At 46.4% G+C, this 17,159-nt stretch overlaps 3 protein-coding genes across 3 annotated transcripts in view; 1 reads left to right on the top strand and 2 right to left on the bottom strand.

The window, feature by feature from the left end:
- Window positions 1–9,267: 9,267 nt before the first annotated feature.
- Window positions 9,268–11,090, bottom strand: PHALS_14690 (uncharacterized protein). The gene has a single exon (XM_036407562.1). It carries the CDS (start codon window positions 10,593–10,595, stop codon window positions 10,401–10,403), a length of 195 nt encoding a protein of 64 aa, XP_036263255.1. The 5' UTR covers window positions 10,596–11,090; the 3' UTR covers window positions 9,268–10,400.
- Window positions 11,089–12,171, top strand: PHALS_13414 (Phox/Bem1p; the record flags this gene model as incomplete). Its single annotated transcript, XM_024729165.1, has 1 exon — window positions 11,089–12,171. The coding sequence occupies one exon, from the start codon at window positions 11,089–11,091 to the stop codon at window positions 12,169–12,171; it is 1,083 nt and encodes a 360-aa protein (XP_024579569.1).
- Window positions 12,172–12,241: 70 nt separating this feature from the next.
- Window positions 12,242–17,159, bottom strand: part of PHALS_13413 (kinesin-like protein) — a gene marked incomplete at both ends in the record, with an annotated part of 8,857 nt that continues 3,939 nt past the window's right edge. The window contains 9 exons of the mRNA XM_024729164.1: window positions 12,242–13,516; window positions 13,579–15,468; window positions 15,690–15,770; window positions 15,838–15,955; window positions 16,022–16,068; window positions 16,131–16,232; window positions 16,291–16,356; window positions 16,457–16,518; window positions 16,638–16,766. Coding sequence (XP_024579568.1) covers window positions 12,242–13,516; window positions 13,579–15,468; window positions 15,690–15,770; window positions 15,838–15,955; window positions 16,022–16,068; window positions 16,131–16,232; window positions 16,291–16,356; window positions 16,457–16,518; window positions 16,638–16,766 — 3,770 coding nt within the window. The remainder of the gene's footprint in view (window positions 13,517–13,578; window positions 15,469–15,689; window positions 15,771–15,837; window positions 15,956–16,021; window positions 16,069–16,130; window positions 16,233–16,290; window positions 16,357–16,456; window positions 16,519–16,637; window positions 16,767–17,159) is intronic.

The raw sequence follows: 17,159 nt of genomic DNA, 5'->3' as shown, positions 1-17,159 counted from the left end.
AGCACTCCATTCATGTGCCCTACAGAGCAAACTCTTACAAGCAAACTCGCATCAGGAGTCCTATTCCTTGCATACATGTGATGGGCCACATATGAGAATTACATGACGGATGATCTCTGTTGAAATGGGGTCACACAAGATGGTGTGATCACGCCATGGAGTGGGTCACACGAGATGGTGTGATCACATGATAGTGTCGGCTTTACAAGATGGTGTGATTACACAATGGTGTGGGTTACACAATATGGTGTGACAAAACAATGGTGTATCTACACTGAAACAACATGTCAGTACGTGGCTGGAACTGCAGCGGGGCTGCCGTAGCTCTTTGCTTAGAGGAAGCGAAGCTAAGGTCACCGACCTTGCGTTCTTTCAAAGAACCAGTACAAGTGTAGCGAATCCCAATGCGCTACTTTTAAGTACTAAAGCCTAACAAAGGTAAACGAACACTTCTGTTCAAAAGCGAAACTGTATTTGATTGTTTTAGTTGCGGCAGAGCCGCCAATATCGAAAGCCCAAGGTTTTTCTAATTAATATAACAAACCTATTTAAAATGGCAAAACCTGATTACTAGAGGAATATGCATTACTACTGGCAATCCTACCACATGGTGGCCTCTTATTACGGTGTAGCCACACCATTGTATTATTACATAACTGTGTAATACACACCGATGTACGGCCGCACAAGATTGTGCGACCCACTCTTTCTCACAAGTGCACGTGGTAACCCCGTTACAATCTCCCCCATCAAAATTGTGCCCCATTTCGCATTTAACGGTCGCCTCATACGAGCCTCGCATGTCTGAGACACATCAACGTTTCTGAAAAACAACATTCTCCCCTCTATGACCCCCTGTGTATACAACACGCAAAATTTCCAACCCAGCTGATAGCGAGGGTGCTCGCGGGCAAAGTTCTTTTCTTCTTCTGCACAGGGTACATCTGCGGACAGTACGCCCGCGGCTCCACGGGAAGCACATCCCAAGCCCTCGGCAGCTAGGCGCAATACACTGCGCCCACCCCGGGTGACGGGTTTTTTCTTCGAGGGGCTGGAAAAAGTCGACTACGAGTCGGACATTTCATTTCCAGCATGGATGACGAGGAAGATGAGGTGCGCCGACGACGCGACGTTAGCCTAGCTCAAACCCTGCGGACACCATGTTCGCTCTCCGACTTCTTGGCTACCGGGGGGAAGTGGTATGATTACCAATCGCCTCGACGAGTCACAGGAGCAGCAATTGGAGGCTGCTCGAAGGGCGACTCTACTGCGTTCGTATCCACGTTCTGTCTTAGACCCTCGTGTGGAATTCGGCTTCCGCACGGCGAATCCCGCTACCGAAGCGAAAGACGCGATCACTAGATCGCTAGGCGTCTACGTAGTCGGGCCTCCGGCCATTACACAAGCTGAGCTTGACCAGCGAAAAGCTCTCCGAGCTTGCTTTTGGTACCACAAGAGATGCTAATGGATCGGTACCGCGCTCGACTTCGAGCTCAAAACGGAGGTGCTCCTGGTCCCGCAATGCGAGCCATCCCTATGGTGCTCGCCCCTAGCAAAACCGCTGCAGATGATGATGTGCTCTTTGAGCGATGGGTGCAGCGACACCGGAAACTTAGCTCGCTGTCTACCTTACAGTGAAGCCACAAGGAAGTGGGCATGCGTGTTGAGCGCCATCTTCGATTTCAGTTTGCCAAACTCAAGGCGCAAAGCCGACTTTCTGCGTATCGCCGCACTGCGACATGTGGAACTATCCATAACGCTATCGCGAGCTCTGTATATTCTCAGACGGGTGAGTCTGCAACCAAACCAGCTCATGGCCCTTGCTTGAGCTCGGCTAATGGTGCTCCGGCTTCCCGGGCTACTTCTGAGGGGCGTGGTGCGAAAGACGACGCGAAGCGTCATGATCCATCTAATTATGAGAATTTACGTCGTCAGGGCAGTCTTGCCAAAGTGGCACCACGAACTCCCGCGAGCTCTCGGAAATCGAACACAAGCCGTTCCACGTGATAGTGGACGTCACCATTTTCATCGAGAAGATTCGGCGGCGGGCGATGACGACGGTCGATCCACGTCCGGTGACTCGCGATGATCTTCGAGCTCTTTAGGACAAGGTCCGTCGTCATCGGCACTCTCTCCGAGGTAGCATAATGCTGTGTGGAAGACCTCGAGAGTCTGGAGCCCTTTGTGCACTGATTGCCTCGCATTGAGGATTATCGTGCTCTATCGACTCGTAACTATCGAGCAGCCAAATACGTCACTTCGTGTGACGGTGGAGTGCCTTGCGCCGTTGAAAACGAAAGTTGTTGCGTTCCGTGCTCAAACTCAGTTGCTGGCTCAGCTTATGGGTGGCCTAGCGCCTTTGGGCGCCGCCCCGTCGCCAACGCTTCCGCGTTCACTTACGCCGGATCCCGGAACGGCTTAAGCACGCCCACATAAATATCGAGTGGGAACGCATCCTTTTCGAAAGGTTCAGCGTATACGCTAGGCCTCCCCTGGCCACCCCAAAAAAATAGTCAATAAACCGTGGACGGAGCTTCGTCATACGATAGCAGAGACTGCGTATGTAGGAAGGTTTTAAGCGTTCAATAAAACCATGTCTCCGACCTCAATGCTTTCAACATTTTTTCTTCCTTTTCTGCATGTCTTGGCTTTCAGCCATCTTATCTCAAACGATCAGCTAGCCGTTTGGCCATTCCTCCCCCACCAAGCCCTAATCCATGGAATGGCGGCGTCAGCGGGAGGTGAGGATTAACAAGCTCATTCACGTAGAACAGCGTGTACCCGGTAGATGAATGCACTGCATTGTTCAGAAATTAAACGAGTGGCAGCAATTCTTCGGCATCTCAGTGCAGACGCTGCGAAGAACGTCTTCAGCGACGCGATTCACGCGCTTAGTCTGACCATTGGTCTGCGGATAGTCCGCTGTTGACATAGTCAACTTGGTGACGGCGCCCTGAAGTTTGTAGACCAAACCTTCCCAGTAAAACGCGGGTCTTTTTCTGAGACAATTGACTTCGGGAGCTCATGTTGTCAACAAACAGCGCCGCTATACCAAGTGTTCAGCACTACCGCAAGATGAGCCATCTTTCTAAAACGGTCCACAAAGACGATTACACCCGTGTTGCCCGCTGAGTCCTTCGGCAGGCCAAACACAAACTCCATACTTATGGACTGCTAACACCCGAAGGATACTGGAACCTTAGCCACCGGCGCCGCCGCATTCGGAGAGAGTTTCACGCTTTGGCACGTCTCACACATGCGAACCTTTGTGCTCGTCCACTTGTACAGCTTGGGACACCAATAGTGGCAACTCACCGAGCTGTACGTCTTTTCAAGGCCGAGTAATCACTAAGTGGGGTGTCGTGGGCATAATAGAGGATACGATATTTTAAATCTTATCGTGAGGAACCATAATTCATGGCGTATACGTTTAATAGGTGCTATAGAACAGCAACCCGTTACTCAACGAATATCAGTGTGATCGTGCACGCAAACGTGCCAACAGTCCGAGTTCCAACGCTACACTCATACTGTCACCGGCGTATGCGCGCGGGTCAAATCTGTCACTGACGATATCACCTCCGTGACATGAGCAAGCTCACAGTCTGGTCTGCGTGACAACGCATCAACCAAAGCATTCTGTTTTTCTGGCTTACACTTCATCTCAAAGTTATTTTTTGCAAAAGTTGAAAGCAACCTGGTCATTCTCTGCGAGAGGTGAAGCGACTGAGTCGCAGTGCGTAAGGACGCATGATATGCATAGATCTCAAACGACTTTGAGCCGAGCAGGTGCACCGAAAAACTTGACAAGCTACTTCATCGCAAGAACTTTCCTGCCGTGGACTGGGAAGCTCCTCTCCGCAGCCATTAATTCGAACGCGATCACCCGATCTCGCCCCTCGGTGTCTGTTTGTAGCAGAGCATACCCAATGGCAAAGTTCGAAGCGTCACAGATGACACTAAAAGAATGATCGGGGTCTGACAACGTCAGTATTGGTGCATGAAGGAGGCTGTATTTGATCCTGTCGAAAGCTTATCGATGCTCGGTGTTTCAACACCATTCTGCATCCTTTCTAATGAGATTAGACAATGGCCGTGCCATTTCTGCATAATTTGCGCTATACTTGTGCAAGTAGTTGGCGAGGCTGAGCCACATGCACAAGTCCGTTTGGTTCTTTGGATCCGGCCAGCTCCCAATGACCTTGACCTTAGCGGGATCCGCTCGAAGGCCACGCTTCCCAATGAAGCACCATAAAAGGGAAATTCTTCCGCGCCGAAAATGCACTTATCGGTATTAGCATACGGCTTATTCATGCGTATACACTCGGGCGCCCTTAAATGGACGATGTGGTTTTCCTGGGCTGTCCTCCGTGCTCCGCACGACTGCGGACGAAGATGTCGTCAAAGTATGTCTGTGCATACGCCCTATGAGGCCTGAATTATTGCGTCAAAAGACGATGAAATGCTGCTGGTGCATTTGACAACCCTTGGGGCATCACAAGCCATCCCGCTCGGAGTACTCACCGCTGTCAGCGGAATGTCACTCGCTCTAATAAGGAATTGGTGATAATTATCGACTAAGTCGAATGCGCTGTACTTTTTACAGCCAACCAAATTGTTCTGAAGAACTACCTTTCTAAGAATTATGATTTGTGCCGTAATGGTGGCAGCGTTAAGCTTATAGTAAGCGAGAACACTACGCCACTTGCGTTCGGCTTCCGGACACAAAACTTGGGTTTCAAATTTGCTCTCACGCACCATTCCTGCCTAGTGCTTCGCACGGACAAAGGCGTCAGTTACGTCACACTGCCCTTTGTGCAGGGGCCATTGGCGTGTTACGCAGTATTGGTACCCGAAACCAGGTCGATCTCATGACCCACACCTCGGTCCATAGGTAGTACAGAAAGCGGGTCTTTGGAGACGACGTTTTGAAATCCTTTGCTTAAAGATATTACAGCAGCAGCGCGTGACGCTAGCTATCTTCAAGTTCGGGTGTCTAGTGCGAAGATGTGCGGTACTTCGGTCGAAGCGACATTTTTCTCCTCGACGCAGCTGCAGATGCAACTTTCACGAGTGTTTTCACCGCTTAACTAGGCGTATCGCGTGCAATCGTGGTTCCTTGCCTCCCCACAGGGAAAGAAGCGATCAGTGGACTTTGTCCGAAATTTGGTACTCTCATCGCCGGTATGGCAGCCGATCCTTATTCCGAGGCGGTCACAGTGACCGTCCTTATGGAAGACCTCCGCTCTGGCGTGGCCAGAATGGAAGTCTTACGTGTGCACCCGGCTTTTTTCGAAGAAGCAGTGAAATTGACATTGAATGTCGATATTCAATATTTGGTCACTGTAAACTCAAGATAATTGACAATCTCGATGTCAAGTTTTTTTTAGTTCGGTATTAGTGCGAAATGATGGTTCTTACCTGGGAATTTGATCAACGTGTTATTACTAAATGAAGTGAGCCGCACAAACCAGTCACTTTCTGAGAATATTTATACGAACTAGCTCAAGTATTTTAAGGTTCCGCTGGTTTGAACTTCAATGTACGTAAGATTTCGTGAATGAGGCATCTCGATTTATTTCTGTATTTCTATGTTTTATATACATTACCGCTATGAGTGCTAGTGTTTTCATTCATGTGGCTGCAAGACCGGTAGTCTCTTCTTGATTCAGCCATAGATTTACTGCATTTATGTCAAGTGTTCTTCAAGGCGCAAGAGTGCATGCCGTTTCTGGCTCGGCTCGGGCAGCCTTTAACGATACCCTATCATTGCTCGATGAACATCGGCAAAAGGCAGAGGTCCTAAGCCGACAGCTTTAAAGCCACTTTTTGTGAGAAGCCAAGGTGACCTCTGATGGTATGGACAGTCCGTACCCCAACCCGACATCATTGATCTCACCGAGAAATACACCCAAAGTCAATCATTGAGAAGCAGGCAATCTCTACTCATCTAATCTACACGGCTCAGGTTGCGCACTCCGTGCCCGTTCACGAAGAAAAGTATTGCTACACCTGTAAGAGTGCTGTTCACAAACAGCCCCTCAACCACAACACACATGCTTGTGCAACGAGGAATCGATTCCCGACGTGGAGGAAGAAAGCCAGTCTCGACTTGGTGGGAAATCAAACAACTTGAGCCTTTTCAGGCAAGTTTGTTATTGAATTTAGCCACATGCAAACACCCTAAGGGCTTCTAGAGCTTTTACTGAAATAATCATGGGATCTTTAAATATAAATCAAGATGTATGGAGGCTAACGCCACCCACTTCCAAAGACAAACATGTCGGTCTCGTCACCAGTACAGATCCTTAAGTAGGAACCTGCATTTTGTATCATGGACAATTATGTGACTTCATATGAAATATCACGTATGCATTTGTAACACCATACTGTAATCTTCTTTTATAAATTCTCACAATGCGTACAGAATGTACATAGATGCACCTTAAATAATGGCGAAGTGTAGCCCATTACATAATCCCCTCCTTAAATTAAAAGTAATTTGATACTTTTGGAGACCATTTGGAGCAGTTTACTTTCCTATCAACAATCAAACGCTCCAGTAAACAAGCCGAAATGAAAGAGCGTTCTTCGCCCAAATTGCACAGAGCTGTTCCAAAACTCGTTGACTTTTCTCGATTCTCAACCGAAATTAAGACAAGAAAATCCAGGTTAAACGGCTCTTTCAATGGCGTCAGATCAACAATCGTGATGATTTGATCCAGTCCATGGCGGCGAAGCTTCTCATTTGGCGGACATTGTTCGCCTTGAGAACCAAAACAAATGAAGCGACTGCTTTGCCGACTCGGCGCTGGCAGGACTCCCAGTCACGACCGAGCACATCCAAGCTCTGGTCGCCGTAGTGTTGCCTCAAGCAATACTACAAACGATTATCTACGGCTGCGGACCACGTCAGGGACATCAGACTCTAAGTCCTGCGATCTAATGAATAACCGCGCCACCGAACTCTGTAGCTGCGTTGATTGATCACCTTTTTCTTTCCACGATGAAGATTCGATCGATCTTCGCGATCGAGAATCGTGTCCACCACACAACGACGCTCTCCTCGAGAGTCTTCTAGCGGATGTGGGGACAAATGTGAGAAGTATTGAGCGACTCCGGGTGGAAGAGCGCTTATCGTGAGCAGATTGGAGCGCTGTAGCAGCGTTTTTCGATGCTTGAAGATCGCTGCGAGAGCCTCACAAAAACCTTATTGCAGGGCAGAACTCGAAACTCGACGTTCTGACAGTTGCTTCCGCCCAATGCACGGCTTTGGATCCCGTTTCTGACAACAGTTCTAACAGATTCATGATGAACTTAGTCGACTCCGGAAGGACGAGAAATCTCTTGGGATGACTCAAGAACACTTGTTGCGCTCTGTTGGAAAGGCAGTTTCTGTTCTCGAAATGCTCCGTGGTGAGTCTCATATTTGTTCTCAAGCGTTGGAATCAGCGAAGGAGCATCCTTTCGATGTCCTCCAACGCTTATACGCCGAGAATATCCAGGTTTTCTCCAGGTTGATGATTTGGTTGCCGTTCGTGAACAAATGGAGAAACATCATTTTCAGCTCAATTATTTACCAAAAGTGGAGTAGGATCGGCTGATTCACTCGGAAGATGCGACTTTGGCTTACCCACAAAAAACGTAGGACGTAGGCGCATGTGTGAAGGGATGACTTATTTTTTACGCATCGCCATTGATTTTCAACACCTTGAGCGGTCATATGAATTTTGGTAAAAGCTTCCAGCTTCCCAAGTTGGACACTGCATGTTCTGGCAGATATGTCGACTAAGTAGTACCTTATACACCTTCATGTTCTTCCATCCGCTCATATCTGCTTAATCTTTTTAGATCCTAAAACTCTTGCAATTAAGTTTCGAGCAAACCGAACAACGGCTTGTCTCTTCGCAAGGAAGTCATTGACGTGTTATTTCTCACGATTTGTTATGTCGTCTCGAAGTTTCATTGAGTCAAAATTCGCTTTTAACTCTGTAGCAGCATTTGGGTCTGACTTTGGCTCTATAGCCAGAGTTCCTCCCCCACACAAGGTAGAGATCTTGCCAATTATGTAAGCAGGCACTCTAGGATGAATACCATAGCTCACATAAAAAGGCGAATGACCTGTCGAGACATGCGTGGAATTATTGAGCGCAAACTCTGCAAGGGTTTAAAATCCCCTTCATTCTTTAAACAACGTAGCATAACTACGCAGTACGTTCTCCAGGACTCAATTCACACGCTCCGTTTGACCGTCCGTTTCAGAGTGTGCCGTTGTTGACATGGTCAAATTAGTCCAAATAGTGCACGCCAAAATTTCGACGTAAAACGGGTGTCACGGTCAGACACGATCTCAATAGGAAGGCCATGCAGACGGAAAACAACATCTACAAAGACCGTTGCTGTCTTCTCGGTAGAGATCTTGTCCGAAATAGGCGCAATATGAACTATCTTACTGAATCGGTTTACTAACACATGGATGCCACTGTGTTCATGTGTATCACGCGAAAGTCCGAATATGAGGTTCCTACTCACAGATTTTCAGCTGTCAGTTGGCACTGCCAACGACCAAGTTGGGCCTAAGTGGAACCCGATAGTTTCACTGTTTGGCAAGTCTCACAAATCCTTACATACTTGCGCACCCATTTATACGCATATCCCAATATGAGAAAGGGTGTATTGGGGTTAGTACTGTCATCTTATGTGCTTCATAACTACAATTGTACTCAATACAATTGTAGCTTGTATAGTTTTATAAGTACCAATGTATTGGTATTTGTGAAGATGACGGAGCTCCGAAAAGCAGAGGTCAAAAGTTTCCATTCGCACGTTGAAAAGTTAAGGTAATTTTAATTATGAGAGGAACCTCTATCGCGCCTAACTGGTAAAATAGTCGATATTGCTTACATCATCTTGTAAATTATCACAATTATATAAAGTATTGCTGTATACTTTGGTTTGCAATATCCATTTATTTGATCATTAATATTCATTTCATGTAGGGAAATGCTGTTATAGACAAAAAGTACTCATTTAAGCGCTATAGATAGCGCTCAAATGAGCAGCATGTTTATAGCCTTAGACATTACTGTTATGCGTTCACTTTAATATATTTATTTATTTATGAAGGCTCAGAGGTTGCACTCGATCTTTTGTGCATTTGTTAGCGCGGACGCTGAGGGTCAAAGCTTCTTCTATTGAAAGTGCATGGCAACCCAGTTGCATCAAACGATTTCATATAACTCAAAATATGAAGTTGTAATATTTGATCTTCCGCTGCATTCATACTTTTCTTGCCGTCTGTACCTGTTATCCTTCGTTCGGTAGTGGTAAGCTTTGAGCAAAAAAGACATCTTGCTGCTTAAGGGGCGACAAAAGCGCACCTTTGTGATACTATTCTAAGCTTCTTTGTCAGCAATCAATTTTTTTCTCTATACTCACCATGACCTTACTGCTGATATGTGTTAAATGTTTTTTAGTAGTCATCAACATTACTTGTTAATTCTCAGCTGCAATCCAAAAAACCAATACCAATACTTCGCCACAGACCTAAACTGAAGGGGGTGGTCTCATGTTCATTCATTGAACGAGAATTACGCGTGAGCTCGCAGGTTGAAGTCATCACATGCAAGGTGATGTGATATAGTGCTTATGGAGCAGGAGAAATGCAGTTTACGCTGTAGAGCAAAAGCGTCTGAATCTAAGACGCTGCAGAACGATTGTTAAAATGAGTATATATAATGGCCTCTGAGCTTTGCTAATACCGCATTGAGCTGTGTCTCGGGGTACGTATGTATCCGTTTGAGCTGATAGAATTACCCACGCACCGGCTTTGCGAATACAGATGACACAAACGGAGTAGGGACGTGACATCTAAGCCATAGACGAAGCTCGAACCGTATCTGAATACTCATCGACAGTCGTGACAGGAGCTACCTTAATAGATTGTGTCAAAAAAGATGGTAGTGACAATAAACAGCGAGCAGTAATCAATTTCTCGCCCAAGGCCGATGATCATGTTGATGCTTCCATGCAGCTGCCTGATGTTCACCTGCTACTAGTTGATTATTTGACAATAAGCGCTAGATGAACTGTATGCTGCGGTTTCACACTTTTACTTTGTACTCCCAGCACCCTTCGCAGCAGTGCGAAGTACCCATGGCAGCCCAGAGCAATGATCACGAACAATGGCTTTCGTCTGAAAGACATAGAAAATTTTGTAAATGACCTTTTTATAAGTTGCACCCAGCACTTAAATGGCACGCGAGCAGTTTGATTTTTACACCTTGAAGCATCGTTGAAACACGCAGTTGCTGTGCTATGATGGCATTGTCATGTAGCACTTCACTGCAATATGTCAAATACTGTTCTCGTCTGTTGCAGTCTAATCGAGCCAGAATAAGTTAACATGCGCTCAGCGGATGTATCAATGTTTGATGTAAAGACCGTCCCTGATGTGATGGACAAGCGTCCTGATAACCAAAGTTTGAGAGAGTTTGCCAGCTTTCAGGACATAGGGGCTGCATGATGCAGCCCAAATTGTTGTTGGGTGGTACATCAGTGATTTTAATGGCTCGATGGCTTGTACAGCTGTACATATCTGCTTTAGTATGTTGCTCTTTAATTGTTCGAAATCTGTAAGCCAGCTGCACCTCCAAAAGATTTCTCTTGTGGTCCACATTTATACCTGATACAGCAACCTTCCTCCCTCATATTCGGTTCCACTATTCTTCGGATTTTCGACTTCGTCTCAGTTGCCAAAAGCGCGTACGACCTTTCGGCACTTTGAGTAAGGTCCACCACAGCCGGATCTCATCCTGTGTAGAAAAAAAACTTGTAAGCTACCTGCGACAAAACATACTTTAAGCAGCATACATTGCGATACAAATACTGTTACTCGAAACCTGTTTTTATATGTTCCCTGGCCAAAACTACGTAACAATATTGTATTTTCTGCGCCGCATATTCCAGCACAGCATCAGTCCCACCCAACGTTTGAATCCGTGCATAATGCAGCACTGCTACCAACTCCATGACGCTCACATTTAAATTACTCTTCTCTCACTCACTACCACTCCACACGTTAACCTCATGACTGAGAGCGTCGAATTAACACTGAGCTACGCAGGACAGTCGCACAAGATGACAGTGCCGCTTTGCTCTGCAAACCCCAAGGATGACTTGAGCTACGAGCTTGTGCGAGCTAAGGTTCAAGAGACATTTCCACGACTCTTGGACCAGCGCTGGACACTAGTCTACCGCGACGATGAGGGCGATGTTGTCACCGTCTCGCACAGTCTCGAATTCGACGAGGCTTGTCACGTGTTGTTCGCAATGAATCCCCAGGACAATGATAAGCTTCGCACACTGCACTTTTTTGTGCTCAAGCGCGTCACTTTTCGTGATAAATTAGTTGCACCCGTTCTGCAAAAAATTATGGAGCTCGCCCGCCTGGCGCGAGAAGCCACGAAGTACATGCGCAACGTCGAGGTGATTGAAAAGAGCCGCAAGTCCGTGGTGAAGCTCGCCAACAATGCCGTAAACCAGGCGGGTGAAACCATTAACCAAATTCGTAACAGTGAAGTGCTGGGCCGCGGACGCGCGTCATTGGGCAATTCAGCTGCTCACACGCGAACATTATTGCTATCTGCTCGCAGTGGGGTGAGTACACAATTGCGACGAGCAAGCTCGGCCGTTGTGGCTGGTATTGAACGCCGACGGTCATCAAGCGGCTCAGTGAGCGACTTTGATCCAACAAATTTCATCAAACCTTCCGCTTCCGTCACATCGCCATCAATGGAGTTGGCAGAGACTGTAGATCTGCGACAACCGGTCGTAGTTACAACGTTAGCACCAACAGAACTTACAGCAGAGGAAAGCGATGATGAGCCGCCTGCCCTTCTTATGGCAACAGATGCTGGTGTCGAAATTATATCGGGATCACTCTACGAGTCAGACACCGACACTTTGTGCGACGACGACGACCGTGATTGGAACAATATAGGCGCTGCATCTGGCAAGGATGTTATTGTTGAATCAGATGGCGATTGGAGTCATCAACTTAATGTTATTCGGGAAATTCTTGGGCAAGTGGACGAGGAGCGTTGCTATGACTTGCTAAACCAATACAACGGTGATGTTGAAGTCGTTCTCGTCGAGCTCACAAAGATGTAAAAAAAACTGCTTCGTTCTCAAGAAATAATTAACAAAATTTAGTGTGTTTTATCCTTTGATTCCATATTGTTCATCGATTTTGTAAGGGTTTTGTTCCAGCTGGTGTCGGTCCTTTCGGGATCATAGCGTGCATACTCATTGTAGTTTGCATGCCGTTGGATGCACCACTCGTGGCTGTCATGGCTTTTGCTTGACCTAAAGCCACACTACGGCAACGTGATGCAAAATTAAGCGAGCAGAGCGTCTCCCAGGCATTCCATTGTACAGGACTGACATTGACAAACATGAGCACCTTTGAGTTACCACTCAAGGAATCTTGCAGTAAAAACGTTAGTTTCGAATTACGATATGGCACGTGTTTACTATTTGCACCCAGAGCTGCGATCACGTCTCCCAGCGCAGATAGAGATCGATTGATATTCTGCGCTTCTTTAAGCCGCTGGCCACTTGCTGCTGTCTTGCTGACTCTTTCGGAGCCAGCCAAGTCAATTAAGTGCATTTTAGAGATTCGCCGACGAGCTTCAGACTTAATCCCCGTTTCTATCGATATGGACAACACAAGATGCGAGCGACTCGAGTGCTCATTAAAATCGTGTGAGCCCACACTGCGATGGGAGTGGCCCATTCGCATAAGATGGAGCACATCGCTTTCATTTGAAACCTCGACTTCAATGAGATTTTCAACGTATACGCCATTCTTCCCCACACGCACATCCAGACCCCTCACAGCGCTTGGTGATGTAGCGCCCGAAGTACGGCCATTTCCTTCAAGAAGATCCACAATAGCTTCATTATACACTTCCAAAATACTCAATTTCATCGTACACTCAAAATTATCCGCTGCCAAACGGTCGTCCCGAAGGGCAAAAAGTTCGCGAAGTGCACGATAGTTCACACCGCGGTCGTTCTCTGGTCCTTCCATTGTGTGGGTCTTGCCTGATCCAGTTTGTCCGTATGCAAAGATGCAGACATTAAAACCGTCTAGGGCGCTCACAACTAGAGCCCGAGTTTGTTCAAATACTTGTTCCTGGCTGCTTTCTGGCTGAAATACGTAATCGAACTCAAACGGGTGCTTTTGACCAATCTGGTGAGCTTTGTCGCCTACTTCGGTGCCAACAAAAAGTTCCAGACTTTCGTGATCGTTATCGCGGAAGAAAACGACTACGCTTGACTGATCACTGTTCAGCTCTACCGGCTGAATGGGACGCACACGACAAAACACGCGGATGTTGCCCTGTAATTCCATCAGACGGTTGTGCAGCTTTCGTCGAGCCATCATTTCGTGGGTATAAAGCTCAAATGCACGTGTCTTTTCTTCATTTGATTGGCGTATGATCTCGGCGCTCTACAACGAAACAAAATAAATTAGGTAAAAAACGTTTCGACAGAAATGTGAGTACAACGTACGGCGTGTTGAGCCTCGGCATAAGCTTCCTTGCGTTCTTTTTGAATGGTTTGCGCTACTGATGAGACTTGAATCTCCGCGTTCTGTAATGCAATCTTCAGTCTTGAAAGCTCGTCTTCACGCTCTTTAGCCAATACTTGTTGCGCTTTGAGTTCGCAGTCCACAGCTTTAAATTCACGCTTTAAAGCAAGCCGATGGTCTTCCAAATCTTTAATTTGTGCTGCGCATGTAATCTTAAATTCTTCAAGCTGCTTCTCTAATGCTACTTTTTCCGCAATTGTAGTTGCTAATGTGCTCTCCATCAACTCAAACTCTTTCTGTCGTGCAGCTTCGTTGGTTACCGAAGCCTTAAGCTGTTTCTGAAGGTCTTGCTCCTCGGCTGATGGTCGACTTGTTCTCAACTGTGTCAATTCACGCTCGAATGAAACTGCTCGCGTTCGCTCACCTGTGAGCTCTTTTTCCTTTTCGTGAAGTCGAAATTTCAATGTTTTGATCGCTTCGGCAGCTTCAGCTATAGAAGCTTGTACTTCTTCGCCCGAGTGCTTTCCTGCCTCTTGTTGCAATTTTCGAATGGTTGCTTGTGCCACCTCCATCTTTGCAAGCAGTTCTGTATGTTGATCTGTAGTTTGTTGTAGCTGTCGTTTGAGCTGAATGGTAGTATCATGCTCGATCTCAATTTGACTTTGTTGTAGCGCAACGTCGCCACCTGTTCCAGACTGCTTCAACTGCGTCTCCTTTAATTTCGTTTGAGCGAGAGCCAGCTCTTTCGCAAGGGTTTGCTGCGCTTCCACAGCTTCCTCGTGTAATTTTATACTTTCTTTCATCCGTGATCGAGACAATGACAGTTCTTTAGTAAGCGTCTGATTCACTGCAATGATATCCTCGTTTTCGCTTAAGCTCTGCTGGACCTGCTGCTTTAATTCACTCACAAAACCCGTTAGCCTTTTTACATTGCTCTTTGTGGCTGCTAACTCCTCATCGCGACTTGTAAGCTGACGATCAAAGTCTGCGATTTCCAACTTTAAACCTGCAATAGCTTCGTCGTCCCTAGTTTTCTGTCTATCCATTTCCTCCAGCTTCTTTACATATTCATTTAACAAGCTCAGAGAGTTTGCGATGCGATGACGCTCATCTTCTTGCGACGTGAATACTTGAGATTGAAGTCCTTTACTTGGCACATTATAGTCGTTATAAATATTTTGTACATCCTCTCGATTCCACCCTTGCTTTGTCTGCGCCGTATGGTGCTCTTGGTATTCGGTCTCCTGCCAAGCCTTTCCGATATGGTAGCCGCCTGTATGGTAGTACGCCACTGGATGAGCATGTCGATGCGCATGAGTCTTGATCGCTTTTTTTTGCTTCAAGTCAGTGACAAGCTGTCGATATTCATCATCACAAGGATGATCCCATCGACTCTCACCAGTCATTTCGTTGTAGTAGTATGGTTGTCCAGTTTCTGACGCTGTAACATGATACCAGGCGTCAGGTAATGGGGCGATCAGTGATTGTTTTGCAATCCACAGTAGTTCGGTGTCAATCGCTGGATCAAGACCTAGTCGTCGTGAATGTTCCTCCACTGCAGCTTGAAACAATACTGGATCTGCCGCCTCCATCATTGCAGACTCATCACATAATTCATAAGTCGCTGTAGTGCCGTTACCTGCATGCCATGATGCGGCACTGCGGGCCATTGCCGCCTCTGAATGATATTCGTTGGCCACCCTAGTGGTATCTGAAGGCAAGTACTCATCTTCGTGTCGAGATCGAGATGATCTGGACGACATATTGCAATAATTGTCACTGGAATCTATCTCTTGAAAGGTCAAGTTCAATAACGGCATCTGATGTCCCGAATAGTGAACCGACGAAGCGGCACTCTCTCGTGGCAAAGACTGCGCAATTTGACGCGCACAATACTCATCACCCATGATAACGTATTATGATGGATGAGGCAGGTAGCGGGCTCTTAGGTGTCAACTCATGAATCCAATTATTCAAACAACAAGACATTATTTAGATTGCTGACTTAGAACATATGCGTGGATCTAATAAAGTCGGCGTAGATAACATAGCAGATAGCGACGAGAAGCGCAAAAATGGTCGTATACAGTACGATAGTGTTGGTGATGATTCGGCGCGTCATACGCTGTAGAATTCGTCGAGCTTCAATTGTCATGGCACCAGTCTCGCGCACCTGAGTAGGTGAAGTAGCTTTGTTAATGATTTATTAAAATAACGTTGAACACAGAGTCAAATAGCACCTTTTCTTGAGCTCCTAATAGACTTTGTCGCTGACTTGCCAGCGAATCTAACACTGCGATCCCAACCTCTTCTGTCTCGGCCACGATCCGATGAGTGTCTTCAAGCGTCTTTGACGATCTGCAAAATAAGCATCAAAGTCAGCTTATTATGCAAACAGTGAGGTAGTAAGCACGTATGTCGTACTTGATGAGTCGGTCGTTATTCTTACTTAATCGTTCGTACTGTGAAGTCTGCAGCACCACGACCGTTAGAGCTTCATGGACTCATTGACGAGTTCATAATTTCATCGCACTTCGTTGGTATTGCTGGATATACTCTTTCCTTCTCGTGCCATGAGCAGCGCCCGTTCCAAATCGCGAACAAGCCCCTGCAGCTCATCTCGATACATATTGATCTGATTATCTAAAGTGTCAATTTTAAGCTCCTAAAGTGCGTTGAAACATTGGATTTACCTTCGTTTGCATGGATCTTCTCAGCTGTGGCTGCCTACCGCGAGCTTCAACCGTCATAAGCTTTATCTGTATAAGGAGTATCACCAGATACGAACACAGTCAGTCTACTTATGCTACTAATGATGACACAACGCCACGCCAACAATTGCATATAATAATCACTTACAGAGCGCTGGGCTTCCACCACTCGAGCCTGGCCGGTTTGTGACGCGCTAGAAACTGCACTGGCTGTTAATGACCATAATAAGCACGCAAAGATTGCTTAGTGTTAGCAAAGCGTCGCTGCGTAGATTGGAGATTTTATGACATGTCGATCACACAGTGACCGTTCTGGCTCATTCACTCACCTCCTCCACGTAGAATTTCATTGATGATGTTATTAATGGCCATCTTACTATCCACGAAGTCTGCCTCAAGCGACAAGAATTCAGCTGGAAACTCAACCATCTCAAGTGGAAAATTATCGTTATTTGCAACTTAGAGCGTCATACCAGTACAGGTACTGGTATCACATTTTCTGTCAATTCGTAATCTAACTTTCTCCTTAACTATTTCTATTTCTCAATAAAGCGTTAAAGTTGTTCATTATATAGCCAAGCACCACCCCACGTTGTGGGCAGTAAGTGCACATTAGGTCTCAGTCCGTGTCACTAGCGGTTCAAACTCCCTCCACTATTCGCTTTAGCTGATCATGGCTTTCAAGATGAAATGCATCTTGTGCGACGACCGTACACTTTTCAAAAATGGTGTGCCACATTTTGCCTACATAAGCTTATACATGTTTGTAGGATTTTTCGCTATCTGCTCATAGCAATGTAATTAACGGATTTTTACGAATAGTGATCGGTCTTTTATTTGTTAGTAGCCTC

The sequence above is a fragment of the Plasmopara halstedii genome (assembly GCF_900000015.1).
Source record: "Plasmopara halstedii genome assembly, contig: Scaffold_658, whole genome shotgun sequence".
Taxonomy (NCBI): Eukaryota; Oomycota; class Peronosporomycetes; order Peronosporales; family Peronosporaceae; genus Plasmopara; species Plasmopara halstedii.
Note: the sequence above shows the minus strand (reverse complement) of the source record. Positions and strands in the feature narration are given on the sequence as shown.